Here is a 15593-nt window from a genome sequence, read left to right on the forward strand (position 1 = left end):
AAATATGGATTGAAGCAGAATATTTTGCTAGATTTTCCTACTAAGTAGCAACAAAATATATCTTTTTAAGTAGTTTTATATAGAGACTTTTGTATAATACCCCCCTAAGTTTGAATGCATCAATGGAAAGATACCTGCGCTCCTGCACATGTATGCAAACAACTATGCATATTGTGAAGTTGTGTAATACTGTATGTCAAAGTGCAGATTGGCACTGCCTTTGTTCCTACACACAAGCTCATAGCAGCACTAATTATCATGTAGTGTAACTGTCAAATTAAATTGAATAATCTTCCAGTTGAAGTTTGCAGTGCGTGCATGTGTATTATATGTGTGTGTGTTTACTCACGTGCACTGGGGATTCCCCCGCGTGACAAAAACAGCTTCGAAAGGCTAAGCACCAACAAATATGGATGAAGCAGAAAATTTTGTTAGATTTTCCTACTAAGTAGCAAAAATAGTAAGTAGTTTTATATAGAGACTTTTGTATAAAATATCCAGAAAGTGTGTTATTATGATACCCCCCCCCCACCCCCTCCGAGTTTGAATGCATCAATGGAAAGATACTGGCGCTCCTGCACATGTATGGAAAACAACTATGCATATTGTGAAGTTATGCAATACTGTGTGTCAAAGTGCAGATTGCTCCTACACACAAGCTCATAGCAGCACTAATTATCATGCAGTGTCACTGTCAAATTAAATTGAATAAGATTCAGGTTCAGGTTTTGCAGCTTCTCAGAAAAAGGCCTGAAATCCCTTGAATAATAAAGTGTGGTTTCATACTGCACCCACTGCTGCTACAGTAAAGACTTCCGGTTAAAAAATAAATAAATCTATTGTGTTGTTGAGGAATACAGTTTACTTAAGGGAGAAGCTATTTATTGTGTTATTTTAGGTGAGTCGATTAATAATAATAATTATATGGTTCTTCAAACATAGTACTAGTAATTTACCCACTGAAATTGTGATTATTTCTTTAAATAAATAAAATAAAATAAAAAAATGTATTTTGAAAACCGCATCTATTCCGCTTTTAACTGAGTGTCTCTTCCAGTTGAAGCTGCTGCTACAGTAAAGACTTCCGGTTATGACTTTAAAAAAATTAAAAAATCTATTGTGTTGTTGAGGAATACAGTTTACTTAAGGGCGAAGCTAGTTTGTTGTGTTATTTTAGGTTTTAGGATTAGTAATAATTGTATGGTTCTTCAAACACAGCGCTAGTAATTTGTTGTGATTTTTTTTTAAATAATCAGAACAGATTCAAATTTAACCATCTTTTTCACCAAAAATATTTTGCCAAAAAGGGGCAATTTAACCCAGAATTTTTTATTATTAAGTGTATGAAATTTATTCAATTTTAACCATCTTTTTCACCAATAATATTTCGCTAAAAAGAGGCAATTTACCCCAGAATTTTTTAATATTAACTGTATGAAACGTATTCAACTTTAACCGGCTTTTTCACCAATAATATTAGCTAAAAGAGAGGCAATTTACCCCAGATTTTTTTATTATTAACTGTATTAAATGTATTCAATTTTAACCATCTTTTTCATCAATACTATTTTGCTAAAAGAGAGACAATTTACCCCAGAATTTTTTATTATTAACTGTATTAAATGTATTCAATTTTAACCATCTTTTTCATCAATACTATTTTGCTAAAAGAGAGACAATTTACCCCAGAATTTTTTATTATTAACTGTCTGAAATGTATTCAATTTTAACCAGTTTTTTCACTAATAACATCTGCTAAAAAAAAATGGGCAGTTTACTCGTCAATTTACCCCAGAACTTTTAATATTAACAGTGCTAGTAATCTTCCCACTGAAGTTGTGATTATTCTTTTAAATAAATAAAATAAAATAATTTTATTTTGAAAAACCTTCATCACTTCCGCTTTTAACTGACTGTTGGACCGTGACGCTCGCGCTCTTCCAGTTGAAGTTTGTGTGTGTGTGTGTGTGTGTGTGTGTGTGTGGCGCGCGCACTGGGGATTCCCCCGCGTGACAAAAACAGCTTCGTGTTTCACATGTCAACTTCTCTTCTTTCATTGCTCATCTGCTCTCCGCCCGGAGCTCGAGCTCAATGCTGCTGTTACCGGATATCTAGTCGACGGTTAGTTTTTTAACGGTTGTTTTTTTTTTTAAAAAACACCAAAGTTTGATAATGACCGTTTGAAAACTTTTTTTTTTTTTTTAAATCAATCTATAATCGATTAAAAAAGGTGATGTATTAAGCAGTTAAGTGGCATGAAACGAAGCGTCTGGTTTCACAAAGGAGCGGTGGTTTCCTCAGAGTCACACAACCACCGAGAACCGAGCAGCGGCGGCGATAACACCCGCTAGTAGCCGTTAAATCCTCCGGGGATTGACGGCTGGGACTGTTGGGACGGTTGGGGGAAACCCAGCAACACCTCCTCCACCATGGCGAGCGACGACTGTAGGAAAGACGAGCTGCTGCTGGAGGACAACCGCACAGACTCGGGTATTGACTCGTATCGCTCCATACTGAAGTCGTCGTCGTTGTCGGAGGAGCAGCAGCAGCAGCAGCAGCAGCCCCATCGGGAGCCTCCGAGCACCGACTTCAGCGGGCCGCCGAGGGGGGACAACAACAAGTTCTCCTCCGCCGGAGAGGAGCGCCTGGACTCAGCCTACGGCTCCTCGTCCATCACGGTGGAGGTGGAGGTGGAGAGTCTGTCGGAGATAGTCGACGGCTGCTCGCTGCAGGAGGAGCAGAACCAGAGCTCTGAACTCTCTGAACAGGAGGAGATCTTGCTCACAACTATCACTGAAGATGGAGACACGTAGGTTTTTGATCATTTTCGCATTTTATTAATGTAAAAGCATTTGTTTCTGAGCTTGCATTGGTCTTTGCTGAAAGGCCTACTGTTGCTTATACTGCTGCTGGGGAAGTTTAAACATGGTGTCTTGCATGTTTCTCTCAGTTTTAACCAGCTTTTTCCACCAGGCAATTTATTCTTCAATTTACCCCATATTTTTTAATATTACCTCTCTAAAATTTATTCAGTTTTAACCAGCTTTTTCACCAATAATATTTGCTTAAAGAGAGGCAACTTATTCTTCAATTTACCCCAGAATTTTTAATATTAGTTATCTGAAATGTATTCAATTTTAACCATCTTTTCATCAATATTTGCTAAAAAAAAGAGGCAAATTACTCTTCAATTTACCCCATACTTTTTAATATTAGCTCACTGAAATTTATTCAGATTTAACCAGCTTTTTCACCAATAATATTTTGCTAAAAAAGAGGCAATTAATCCCAGAATTTTTATTAGTAACTGTCTGAAATTTATTCAGATTTAACCAGCTTTTTCACCAATAATATTTGCTAAAAGGGAGACAATTTACCCCAGAATTTGTATTAACTGTCTGAAATGTATTCAATTTTAACAAACCTTTTCACCAATAATATTTTGCTAAAAAAGAGGCAATTTACCCCAGAATTCTTATTATTAACTGTCTGAAATGTATTCAATTTTAACCAGCCTGTTAACCAATAATACTTACTAAAAAGAGGCAATATACCCCAGAATTTTTAATATTCGCTCTCTAAAATGTATTCAGTTTTAACCATCTTTTTCACCAATACTGTTTCCTAAAAGTGAGACAATTTACCCCAGAGTTTTTATTATTATCTCTCTTTATTTATAAAACGTCAGAAAATAGTCTGAAAAATGCCCCTCACAAGTTCCCAAAGTCCAAGGGGACACTTTAAAATGTCTTGTTGTGTCTGACCAACGGTCCAAAACCTACAAATATTAGGTTTACAATGTTGTAAAACAGAGAAAAAACGCAAATTCTCACATTTGAGAAGCTGTAGGAGAATATTTGGCATATTATTGCTTGAAAAAATGAGCCTAAATAATTCATTTTCTGTTGTTTCAGCTCTACTTGTGGTGCAAGCAGCTAATATATTCTTATTTATGCCACTAGAGATGATTAAAACACCCATAAATGGAAGTTAATGGAGAGTTCAGTTATTCATGTGATACTGGTTTTGAAGGGGATTTCATAGCGGTGTTGGTGATACTGCAGACTGTTTTATTTTGTAATGAACTTTGTCCATGTCATGAATGTGGACGGACTCCTGTGAGGCATCTCTCAGCGAGAAAACAGAAGTGAAACAGATAGGCCTGGACTTCCCCATGCAGCGCAGACAAAGCACATGCTGTGAGGCAGCAGCAGCAGCAGTGTGGACGCCTTTTGATCCCAGAAACTTGTTGATCAGGATAGGACAGTATGTGCATGTTATTATTGGTGGATCCCACAATTCACTGTCGTTCTTTCTCTTTTGATTTCTACCACACCAGACATCTTAGAAATGTCAGTTACCTATCACAGTGGCTGTTCATTTCTCGCTTTGCGTCAATGAAACCGCTGCTTTTTTTTAATTTTGCACACGATCCAAACAGCCCAACCTCCACACACATCCTTATCAGCCCATGTTTCTCGTGTGACCCATTCATCTTGTGTTGCTAAGTCATCAGGTCTGTTTTGACATGAAAGCAGGCGTGCTAATGACTCCTGCAGCCTCTGCTAGTGTAATCCAGTGATTGATGTAGTCCCAGCATTGTACAAGTGTTGTTGTGTCTCTGACCTCTTTTCATTTCCGCTCGCTGGTTTTTTGAGCCACATGGTTTCATTCTCACACCCTAACTATAGATACCTGGGAGGGGGAAAAAAACACCTGAAACACACCACCACACTGTGCTGCTTAGACTGAGAGAGAATCATGCAAACATGACTTTTTTCCCCCCGTGGGATTTTTTTTTTTAGTTCTTATTCATTCAAGTCTTACTCAAACCAGGAAGTCCCTTTCACAGTAAGAGGTTTGCTCACAGGGTTGAACAGTTGGTAGGGCAGATCTATTAGTCTGCAGGCATTTAACTTATTCAGCTACATGTCTTGGTACTTTCCCGTGAGACACATTATCAGTACACTTAAACCCATGATGGGATAATTTATTGATAGATTCATTTCCATTTAACATGGACATTTTAATTAAAAACTGTTTCCTTCAGTTAAGCATTTTCCAGTTTATGGTTTAAAATATGTATAGTTTAAAACAGTGTCAAACTAAAAAAGGCACCAGTTGCATGCGGAGGGTTTTGTAGCATGTAGGGCAGCCTTTATGGCACCCAAGAGGGCACTTTATCATGTTTTCTCCATTAAAGGGCACCCTAGAGGGCACTTTATCATATTTTCTCCACTGGAAGGGTACACTAGGGGGCACTTTATCATGTTTTCTCCATTTAAGGGTACCCTAGATGGCACTTTATCATGTTTTCTCTACTGGAAGGGCACCCTAGAGGTCACTTTATCATGTTTTCTCCATTTAAGGGCACCCTAGAGGGCACTGCTTCATGTTTTATCTACCATAGGTTCACCCAAGAGGGCACTTTTGCTGCGTTAATACTGAAAAATGCTCTTCACATTTTTCCAGAGGCCAAAGTCAAATTTAAATGGCTTGTTTTGTCAAAGATGTTCAGTTTACTTTAATTTAAGACGAGGAAACACATTTGAGAAGCTAGTACCATCTAATTGAAAAATGGAGAAACGATTAACCAATAGTCAAAACAGTGTCAACATAATTTTTCTGTCGACACACTAATTGGTCAGCTCTAGTAATATTCAGTAACACTACATAGGTACTGTAAATGACCAGTTCCCTCTTTTTAGAAAGTTGTTACGTCGGAGCGATGTTTCCTCACCAGTTACACAGAATTGGTGATGTCGGTGGTGTTGTGGTTTATTCACAATATTGCAAGAAAACCAAAGAATCATCTCTTTCCGGAATTTAAGCTTTGGCAACATATCATGATTGTGTCAAATCGTGACTTATCCTTTGATTCCAACCCATAATATAATGTTTATTTAGTCCCAATTAAATCTTTTTTAACACGCTTTTTTTTTTTTTTTTTTCAGAAAGTGAAAGTCTTTGAGGATTTCCATTTTGTTAATCATTATTGTTGAGTCCCCTGGTTAGTTTTTATATTATAAAACAACAATAAAGAATTGATGCTGAAGATAATCCAAGTAGATTTTATTGATTGACCAGCTAAAGGCACAATTAATATATCATCCATTGCACTGTATTTGCGGACAGGTATTTGTTAAATCAGTCAGACAAATAGAGCTGCAACGATTAATCAATTAGTTATTAACTAATAAATGAATCATCAACTATTTTGATAATCGGTTAGAGTCATTTTTAAAGGGAAAAAAGGCAAAATTCTCTGATTCCAGCTTCTTAAATGTGAATATTTTCTGCTTTCTTTACTCCTCTATGACATTAAAGGGAATATCTTTATAGTTATGAACAAAACAAGACATTTGATGATGTCGTCTTGGGCTTTGGGAAACACTTATTGACATTTTTCAAAATTTTCTGACATTTTATCGAGAAAATAATCGACAGATTAATCAACAAAGAAAATAATCGTTACTAATACACTATTATTAATTTATTATACTTTTGATGATTAAGTGAATTATATAGTTGTATTTAATGGCTTTTCTGGGATGCAGACTTAACAAAAATAACATTATCACAATGAGCCACTAAAGTAATTAAAGTTAAACCCAGTCAAAACTAATGTGTGTGATATTTAACTGTCTGTGCAGTGAGACGTTGTGGCGACGTTTGATCCCACACTGTCTGTCGGTCTGTCTGTCTGTCTCTGAGTGGTTGACATTTAAACTCTGTAAGAGAGCACAGCAGCTGCAGAAACATACATTTTACAGCACACTATATGCTTTAATAAAATAACTTCCTGCTTTTTGACTAGAAATCAGTTCTGGCTTTCGCCTTTTTAAAGCAGCTTGAAGCTAAACTTTGATTTGAATCCGTTAAAACGAGACGAGGCTCTTTGTGTTGCTCTGGTTGAGTCTAAATTAAGCACTAATGCTCGCTGCCATTTCCTGCTTTTTGCACACATTTGTTTGCTACAACTTCCCACTCAGGGTTTGAGGTTACTGTGTTTTTGTTTTGTTTTGTTTTGTCTACTAAAGCCTACAAGGATGCACCTACTAATAGCTGCTTTTAACACGCTGCTTTACTTTAACAGCTCGCTATGCTATGTGCTTTAAACATTTCTTAGATTGCTCAATACCCCAACCACGAAATCTTCAGCCCACTGGGTCTTTCGAGGTAGTCTCTTGAGATGAATACCGAGGAACATTATGAGGCAAGATTAACTGTCTCTTGTTGAAATACACTACTACTGAACTTCTCTACTACTGCTTTTCAGGCTGATGATTGCTCAATGTAAGATAATGGAGGCATGCAAGATGTTGCAAGCGTGATGGCTAAAGATGTTTGTTTTTCTTTGCCACTTCTGCAGAATCCTGCACTTAGCAATCATCCATGAAGACGAAGTCATTGCTCAACAGTTGATACAGCTATTCCCAAAAGAAGTCCTGGACATCCAGAACAATTTATACCAGGTAAGCGCAACACGACTCTTTCCAGTAAACAAGCAGCTTCTACTGGAATTTTTTGATCCAAAGTGACTTCCTCATAGTCTTGATTGTGGAAACTGTGTCATTATTTATATCTCAGTACTTCCAGAGAGCCGTTGTTCCTCTTTATTTGCAGTCTGTCCTCTCTCAGGGACGTCACTGTGGGTGGTTCCAGCGTTAGCTCATAAGGGACTTTGAATGGAAACTCCCCTCCTCTACCTCCTGTAGAAATGGAACCACAGGGAGCTGTGGAGTGTATCCTTGTGTGTGGATGTGGGTGGAGAGGAGTTGTTCCAGTCCTTCGAGATGTCAGAGTCTTACTGCTAGTGTAGAACTCAGAAACTAACAGAACTGTCAAAAGGAAACATCTGAAGCTAAGACTCAGCACTTCATGCAGTGACTCAGTTAGCCTGAGCCATTTTGGTTGCTTAATTTCCTCTCGGTAGTCATTCTAAGACCTCACACATGGAGACATTACCAAGAAGAATTCTTCTTTAGGTTTTTAAAACAAAATCCCCCCTCAGACATTTGCATACTGCTTAAAAAAAAGCAGCCCGTTATGATGCATTTTTGTAGTTTTATCGTGTGTTGCACAGAAGCAATTCCATCATAGATCTCAGGTTCTACGCCCACAGTAGCCGACCACAACCTCTTTGTTTGTTTTGGGCAGAAGGTGCTACTTTATCACCTGGAACAGATCTCTGTTGGTCTCTTTATACTCATAAGAATAACCAACAGCTAGATGCAACCTGTTCTCTGGTGGTTGTTCAAAGGCATTCTGGGAAATGTAGTGACTGAAGTAGAAGTGGCAGGGTTGAAGGACAATAGAGTGCTGCAGGAATGATTCCTAAAACCTGGAAATGAGTTAATCATAATCTGCAATAATCTAAAACCCAAAGGAAAAATCCCTTCTTTTTTTTTTTTTTGTCGAGGGAACCAGGGCGATGCTAACTTCCTGGTTGCTCTCCATGGCTACAAAGAAACCTACTTAATTAAGGCTTCAGCTAACTGTTATTGCTATTGTAGAATAATGAATTTACATTTTTCGATTTATCTCTTTGTGGATAAAATGTAGTTTTGTCCAACTGAGAAGTCCAAAGATATTACATTTACAATGTTATAATTTAACATTTAAGAAGCTAGTAAACATTTTTGCTTGATCAATTACTTAAAGAAACAGTCAATTAATCAATCAATCCAGACTAATTAATTGTTAAAAACATTCTTGCATGCATTGGTTATGATCAATAAATGGTATTTAATGTGATCAGAGGCGTGTAGTTATGATCGCCTTACACCTCCTTTGTCTTCGTTGATCCTCAGAGCCCGTTGCACCTGGCCACCTACCTGAACCTGATCGGTGTGGTGAAGGGCCTGGTGGAGAAGGGGGCCAGCCTGGAGCTGCAGGACCAGGAGGGCAACACGGCGCTCCATGTGGCCTGCCAGCACGGACAGACAGAGTGCGCTACTGAGATGACCAGAGACGTTTCCCCCAGCAAGCTGGCGCCGGTCCTCGAGATCCAGAACTGGAGAGGTGAGGAAAAACGCTTAACTGCTGCCTGCGGGGCCTCTTTATTGCTGTTATTTAAGGGGATTTTATGTGTCTGCATCATCTGTGTGATATTATTTAGTCCGTGGGCAGCTGAATTTGAACTTCCCAGATTATGCAACTCTTTTTTTTTAGTGTGTCCAAATGTAACATGGCCTTTTGGTGTGTTTGAGCCCAGACTTGTCTATAATGTTGTTTGCTCTTTAAAGGAAATAATTAACTCGGTTGCTCAACCAATCTAGCATTAAAGGAAACATTACATTTGAAATGAGTCTTCCAAATTCAGTTTTGTAAAGCGTCTAGCTTCAATAGTTTGGGACAAATTAAATGGGGGGTGTGAGGCTGTAAATTCTGGTCCTAAAGCTTTGTTTAGAAATAGCAACAGTAGGCTAGCACAGATGTGGTGGTGTAGTTGATCTGCAGCATGTCTTCAGGTCTCAGTTTCATTTCATTATTTGGAAAAAAGTTATTTTTTAAATATTTTTTTTCTAATCTCTGTTGACTTCAAAATGAAACCCCATGTTCCACATTTGAAACAAGCTGTGTACGTTGCAGGTCTTGCCTGTCTTCACTTGGCTGCTCTGAACAGGCAACATCAGATTATGAAGCTCCTGGTGAAAAAGGGAGCAGACCTGAATGTCCAGGTTAGTCTGTGAAATGACTCCTTACTTTCCTGCATCAGTATGGATTATTATGGTTTTTAATAACAAAGGTCTACTTCAAATAAGCTTCAAATTGTGCCAGTAAACTTGTACCTGCTGCCAGCTGACCCTGACTTCAACCTGTCACTCATAACATTTAAAGGATAACTGGTATTTTTCAACCTAATTGACTAATGGGGACAACACTTTCTGAAATTGGCTAAACAGGCTGTAATGTAATCATTTTGGGCAACCTGGCACCTTCATTTTACGTCCACTAAAAGTGCTTGTTTGTGCCACTGACAGGCTCAGATTGTTATTATAAGTGTCTGATAACATTATGGAAATTTGGGGCGGCTGTGGCTCAGAGGTAGAGCCGGTCGCCCACCAGTCGGAAGGTTAGCAGTTCGATCCACATGTCGAAGTGTCCTTGAGCCAAGATACCTAACCCCAAAGGCTGTGCCATCGGTGTGTGAATGAGTGTTTAGATTAGATCCTGATGGCACCTACTGTAGCATGGCAGCTGCTGCCATCAGTGTATGAATGCGTGTGTGAATGTTGACATGTAGTGTGAAGAGCTTTGAGTGGTCGGAAGACTAGAAAGGCGCTATATAAATGCAAATCCATTTACCATTACAGAGAAATCATTTTTCTTACGTTTCGTTTGATCCAGTCTGTTTGTTATTTTGTGTCTTGCTAGGAGAATTGTCGTTCTGAAATCTCACGTCACATCTAGATTGTCGAAATCATCTAGAAATTCAGCCATGACATTGCAAATCTCTTAGATAATACTAAGCTACACTTCCTGCACTCCAACACAACAAGCTCTGACACAACAGTGTCGCAACAACACTTGGCACACTCCTCACTCCACTCCTCTTCCGGCAACAAGTCACATAACACAATAATAAATAGAAAGCGAAAGGTAAGAAAAAGGTTTTATTTCCTTGTAGGAATTTTTCCATAATGTTATCAGACACTTATGATAACAATCTGAGCCTGTCGGTGGCAAAAACAATCACTTTTAGTGGACATAAATTGACAGTGTTAGGTTGCCCCAAATGATTACGTTGCAGCTTGTTTAGTGGCTGGCAGCAGCAGCGCTCTTCCTCAATACTGGACCAGTTTAAAAAAGTGTTGTCTCCATTAGTTACTTTGACACAAAAACATGAGAAAATGGGTTAAAAAATACAGAAATTATCCTTTAAACTACATGATCTACATTGTCTCTCTCAACACATGTTTTGAAGAAAAAGAGGATGAGAGAACATTACAGTTAGTTTAATTAGTCTCTGGGTCGGGTTTCCCTGTAATATCCCTCATATGATCCAGCAAATGTACCAGTATTTATAATCACACTTATCCCTTTCAAACTGTGTTTACTGCTCCTGGCCTTATGTTGTGTTCTTGTCTATAAATCTGCTGCACCTGTGCAACGCTGATAGTGATATGAGCTGAGCTCAGGGCTTCCTGCAGGATTCATGGAGACATAATTAGATTTGAGATATGATTAGGCTGGGCCGGCCAGCCACTCTTAACTTTCTATTGATGGAAGGGAACATGGCAGTCAGTCCCAGAAACTACCCCAGACATTCCTCTCAGTTTAAATCACCGGACAAACATATCACGAGCCTCCGGATCCGCATCCGGTTTATTATGATTATTATAATTAGGTCCTTTTCTTCCAAGCTTGCAGAATGTCAAATTTAAAGAATTATGTGCATACTTACAAACAGGAAAATGTCCAACTAACAAAATTATTAAATTAAATTGACCTACTTTATGGTATTTCTGTCGCTCTGGAATTTCTCATTGCTGTTTTCCGTCTCCGCCCCTCGCAGGAAGGAACCAGCGGAAAAACAGCTCTTCATCTCGCCGCCGAGCTGCACGACATCACGTCGGTGAAGCTGCTGCTCAGCAGGGGAGCCAACGTGGACGCTGCCATGTTGAACGGCTGCACGCCCCTGCACCTCGCAGTGGGGAGACAGGACGCCGCCATCGCCAACCTCCTCTGCCAGTCCGGTGCTGACACAATGCTGCGAAACATGGAGGACGAGACGGCGCTGGATCTGGCCGACGGCAATGATGACGTAAGTTATTGTGATTGACGGTTACAGGTGGAAACTGCTGGGATGGACCATCAAACATATTTAATAGCTTATTCCTCTGTGCTGCAGAATGAATGAATGAGCCACGCTGTTGTAGTGTTAATTTTGTCAGCTTAGTCCTTTGTCAAATGTCCTTGTTAGTTTTTATCATATTAAGTCTGGACATTTTAGTCCTCAGATTATATTAAACATTTCAGTTAATATAGATTTAGAAAACGTTTTTTCGGGAGTTTCCAGAGGCGGCGGCGAGCCTTGCTGGACGTCCCTGATTTACATAAAGTAGCCTAGACCTCAACCTAATGCAAATAAGGAGCTGGCAAGGCGACGCCCTGTCTCTCGAATCGGGTAGTGGCTAGAAGGGGAAACTCCCGCGAGATTTTTTAGATTAAACCTTGATCTTTAATAGTTAACGTTAGGACAGGTTGTTGGGCAGCAAATCCTGTGAGAGTTTTTGCAGATTCAGATTTTGCATTTTTTGCGGGCTCACTTCTAGACATGACCCTCGAATCGCAACGCCACACTACCAGAATGCATTTCACTTCTGCCTATAGACAATGAATGGGAAGTGTTGACATGTACCAGCAGTTACTCCGAGTCCTCTTGACTGTGCTGCTGGTGTAGTCCTGATATGGTACGAGCAGCACAGGAAACAGAACTGCTGCATTGAAAAAAAAAAAAAACTATGAAATTTCGTCTCCTCTTTTGTTTTAGGTTTTTATTTTTTAAACTACATTTTAGTCTTTTTTTTTCATCAACAATATTGCATGTTGATATAATCACAGTTAGTGTTTGATGACGTCTCATATCGTCTCGTCTTAGTCACGGAAAAAAAGGTTATTGACGAATATATTTAATCATAGTTGACGAAATGAACACTGCCCTGTTGCACTGGGTGACATGTTCCTTCATCACAATGAAAATGGGCACTTTATTTTTAAAGTATTAAGGTCATTTTGAGTCAACCCTACATACATACCCACTAATACATACCCACATCAAATGTGTATAAATACGCAGGTTAAAATAGTCCCTAACAAATGCACTATTAATTCCTGTTTGAGTAGCATTTGCTAAAAGCTACAGCGCCCAGCTGTTCCAGGAAACTACCGAGCCTTTCCAGAAAATGTAACTAAATATTCGTCACTTGTTTTGTCACAAAGTATTAGGATGTTATCCTTATAAATCCCAACGCTATGTGACAAAACGAGTTGAATGGCATTTATTTTCAAGTCACCGTTACTTCCTTGACTTCAGCTGCAACACTTAACAAACACGCTGGGTGTGAGATATTTAGTTTTTCTTATCATCTGGTGAGGACAGCGATGGATAATGAGAGAAGGCTTCAGTAAAATGTGACTTTCTGTATCTTTGTCTTTCAGATTCTGGCTCTATTTCCTTTTGATGACATCCAGATCTCCGGGAGGTCGGTGGTCAGTGTGAATTTTTGAGCTGAATCGTAGGCTTAACAACTATATTGAAATTGTCTGAAGCTTCACTGCGGCTTTTGATTAAAAGAAGAAAAAAAAGCTGCATTTGAGCTTTTTTGATTAAATAATGCCTCTATTTGTAGTCCATCCTGATTTGATCTGTATTTATCCTTTATCTAGACAAATATGTGCACCATATAAATCATACTTCTCACTGACACACAAGAGAGTGATTCTGCTTAATTGAACGGATAAAAAACAAATCTATATTTCTGAGTCACTGGTTCCAATAATCTGCTTCTTTACTCATGCCTCAATGTGAGTGCCAAACTGTCTATCAACATGTTCAAAGTCCAAAAAAAAAATTCTACCTCTTTATCACATTAACCTAGCTTTAATGGCTAGAAATTGAACATTCAAATCTTATTTCATTTTTTCTCAAACTTTTATCATTGCTATGCCATTTTATTTTATTGTAGCCACAGAAAGACTTTTAGAGGAGGCAGAACAAAATTAATTTACTAAATGTAAAACTAACTGTGTGTCCCAAAGAGACCTGCAATCCTACGAAGACAACTAATCACATCAGTGCTATTTGTTAGAAAATTAGTAACACAGAATGCAGCTTCATCTTCTTGATTTTTTTTTTTTTAGGTTTGCTATTTCATGTTGTGAAGCAGTTTTCTCTATTTATCTCATTTTATCCTTAATCTGCAGTAACTGTTCCTGTATGTTGGTGTGTAATTACACAGCCCTGTCTAGTTTAATGTAAGCAGTTTGTTTATTTTGTAATAAAACGGAAAAAAAACTCACTGCATATTGTACTCTTTTTCTGGGGAATTTTGGGGACATTTTAACCTTTGTTTAAAGAGTAACTTCTGTCATTGTCAATCCCATATTATATCCCATATTTTTGTGTTAAATGGGGAAAACAATTTATGAAATTGGTCCAGTACTGAGGGAGAACGCTGTAGAAGGCAGCCGTGAAACGAGCTGTGAGGGCAAGTGAGCAGCGTCAATGTAACTTGTTAATGTTAATGTTAGTTTTTGTACTGAAAATTCACGAAGGAAAAGAAAAAATATGTACGAAGACATGGAGACACGTTAAATAAACAGTCAAGTTGGTCCTCCATTTCTGAGCTCCATCTTACTACTACTTTATGCTTCACGTTTTGCTCATGCATTAGCCACGGCCGCCGTGATGACAGTTGTCGTCCTTCCTTCTTCAGTCATCTTGCTTCTCAATTGGCTGTTGTTGTCCTCGGGGTTCCCCGCACACAACAGGATATCCGATCGTAAATATTGAACATGTTTAATATTTGGACGGACCTCCGAGCCAATCGGAGGGATGTAAATAAACACCTCATGCCACAGGAACATCTGGAAAGATAATCTTAATAACCATCAAAAACCGAGGCTTTGCTGACGATGTTGAGGAATCTGGCCCAAAATGGGCTTGATTCTTGTGTAGTGTGTTTCCCACATTAGACTAAAAAACATCGGAAAATAGGAACCAGGTTGGAAAATACCAAAGTTATCCTTTAAGAGCATCAGTGATATGTGTCATATCTGTACACACCCAAATGAACATTATCCACCGTCTGCTCTAAACTGGTAGCTCCAGGTTTATTAAAGAGCTTCATAAAAGACGTGCAAACAGAGACAGAAGAAGCAATATGCATTTTATATGTCATTTTAGTGAAGGGAGAGGTTAGGTAATTTAATTTAACTCACTTGTAAAAATCTATTTTTATTCTAACTTATACAGTAAATCACTACTGTGATGATTTCTTTACTGGAAATACATCCTACTGAATCATAACTTTTATACAGTAAACTGTAATGAGTACACTCCCTGACAAAGCTCTTTCATGAAAACACAGTTCTCTTGTGTGTTTCCTGTCAGCTGCTGTTGTCAGGTGTATCTTTTGTTTTCCTTAAAGTGTTTTCTTCCTCATGGCTCTTATAACACAATGACTGTGGAGCGGCTTGGAAATTCCACTCAGCTTTATCTCTTTTATAAACAAAGGTGAATAATAAGTTGGCAACAATGTCATGTAGGGACTTCAGCCAGAATACTTTTCAGCAGTAATTACACTTAACTTTATCTAAAGGCAATGATTTATCAGGTAAACGGTGCTGTGAGGGTTCGACGGTGGCAGATTCATGTGCACAAAGAGAAGTTATTCTGGAAACAGCTCAGACAGACGCCTGTGGTAAACAGCTTGAACAGAGAGTTATGAAACTATACCTACTTCCCCATTGAGCCTATGGCCTCAAGCTATTCCTGTTATATATATATACAGAGTATTGTAGGTCATGCTGGTGTTGCCATGGCGGCTGTGTTTAAAACAGAGAGTTGTTGTGAAAAAGTTAGA

At 38.6% G+C, this 15593-nt stretch overlaps 1 protein-coding gene across 3 annotated transcripts; it reads left to right on the forward strand.

Annotated features, from left to right (window-relative positions):
- Nucleotides 1-1990: 1990 nt before the first annotated feature.
- nfkbie (nuclear factor of kappa light polypeptide gene enhancer in B-cells inhibitor, epsilon) lies at nt 1991-14027 on the forward strand. 3 transcript variants are annotated; one of them, XR_005204177.1, is made up of 8 exons: nt 1991-2809; nt 7373-7475; nt 8814-9024; nt 9595-9683; nt 11522-11770; nt 13168-13317; nt 13722-13727; nt 13809-14027. XR_005204177.1 is itself a non-coding variant. In XM_037750999.1 (6 exons), exons 1-6 carry the CDS (start codon nt 2430-2432, stop codon nt 13234-13236), a joined length of 1101 nt encoding a protein of 366 aa, XP_037606927.1. In that variant the 5' UTR covers nt 1991-2429; the 3' UTR covers nt 13237-14027. The 3 variants fall into 3 exon arrangements, 2 of the variants coding, with proteins under 2 accessions (XP_037606927.1, XP_037606928.1); XM_037750999.1 differs by having other exon boundaries at nt 13168-14027; XM_037751000.1 differs by lacking the exon at nt 1991-2809 and adding an exon at nt 4088-4266 and having other exon boundaries at nt 13168-14027.
- The last annotated feature ends 1566 nt before the right edge of the window (nt 14028-15593 follow it).

Source organism: Sebastes umbrosus, chromosome 18 (genome assembly GCF_015220745.1).
Source record: "Sebastes umbrosus isolate fSebUmb1 chromosome 18, fSebUmb1.pri, whole genome shotgun sequence".
Taxonomy (NCBI): domain Eukaryota; kingdom Metazoa; phylum Chordata; class Actinopteri; order Perciformes; family Sebastidae; genus Sebastes; species Sebastes umbrosus.

Coding starts and splice junctions, on each gene's coding strand:
- nfkbie (XM_037750999.1), top strand. CDS start 2,430: ATGGCGAGCGACGACTGTAGGAAAGACGAGCTGCTGCTGGAGGACAAC. Junction 9,684..11,521: donor GAGCAGACCTGAATGTCCAG/GTTAGTCTGTGA, acceptor CGCCCCTCGCAG/GAAGGAACCAGCGGAAAAAC. Junction 11,771..13,167: donor TGGCCGACGGCAATGATGAC/GTAAGTTATTGT, acceptor TTTGTCTTTCAG/ATTCTGGCTCTATTTCCTTT.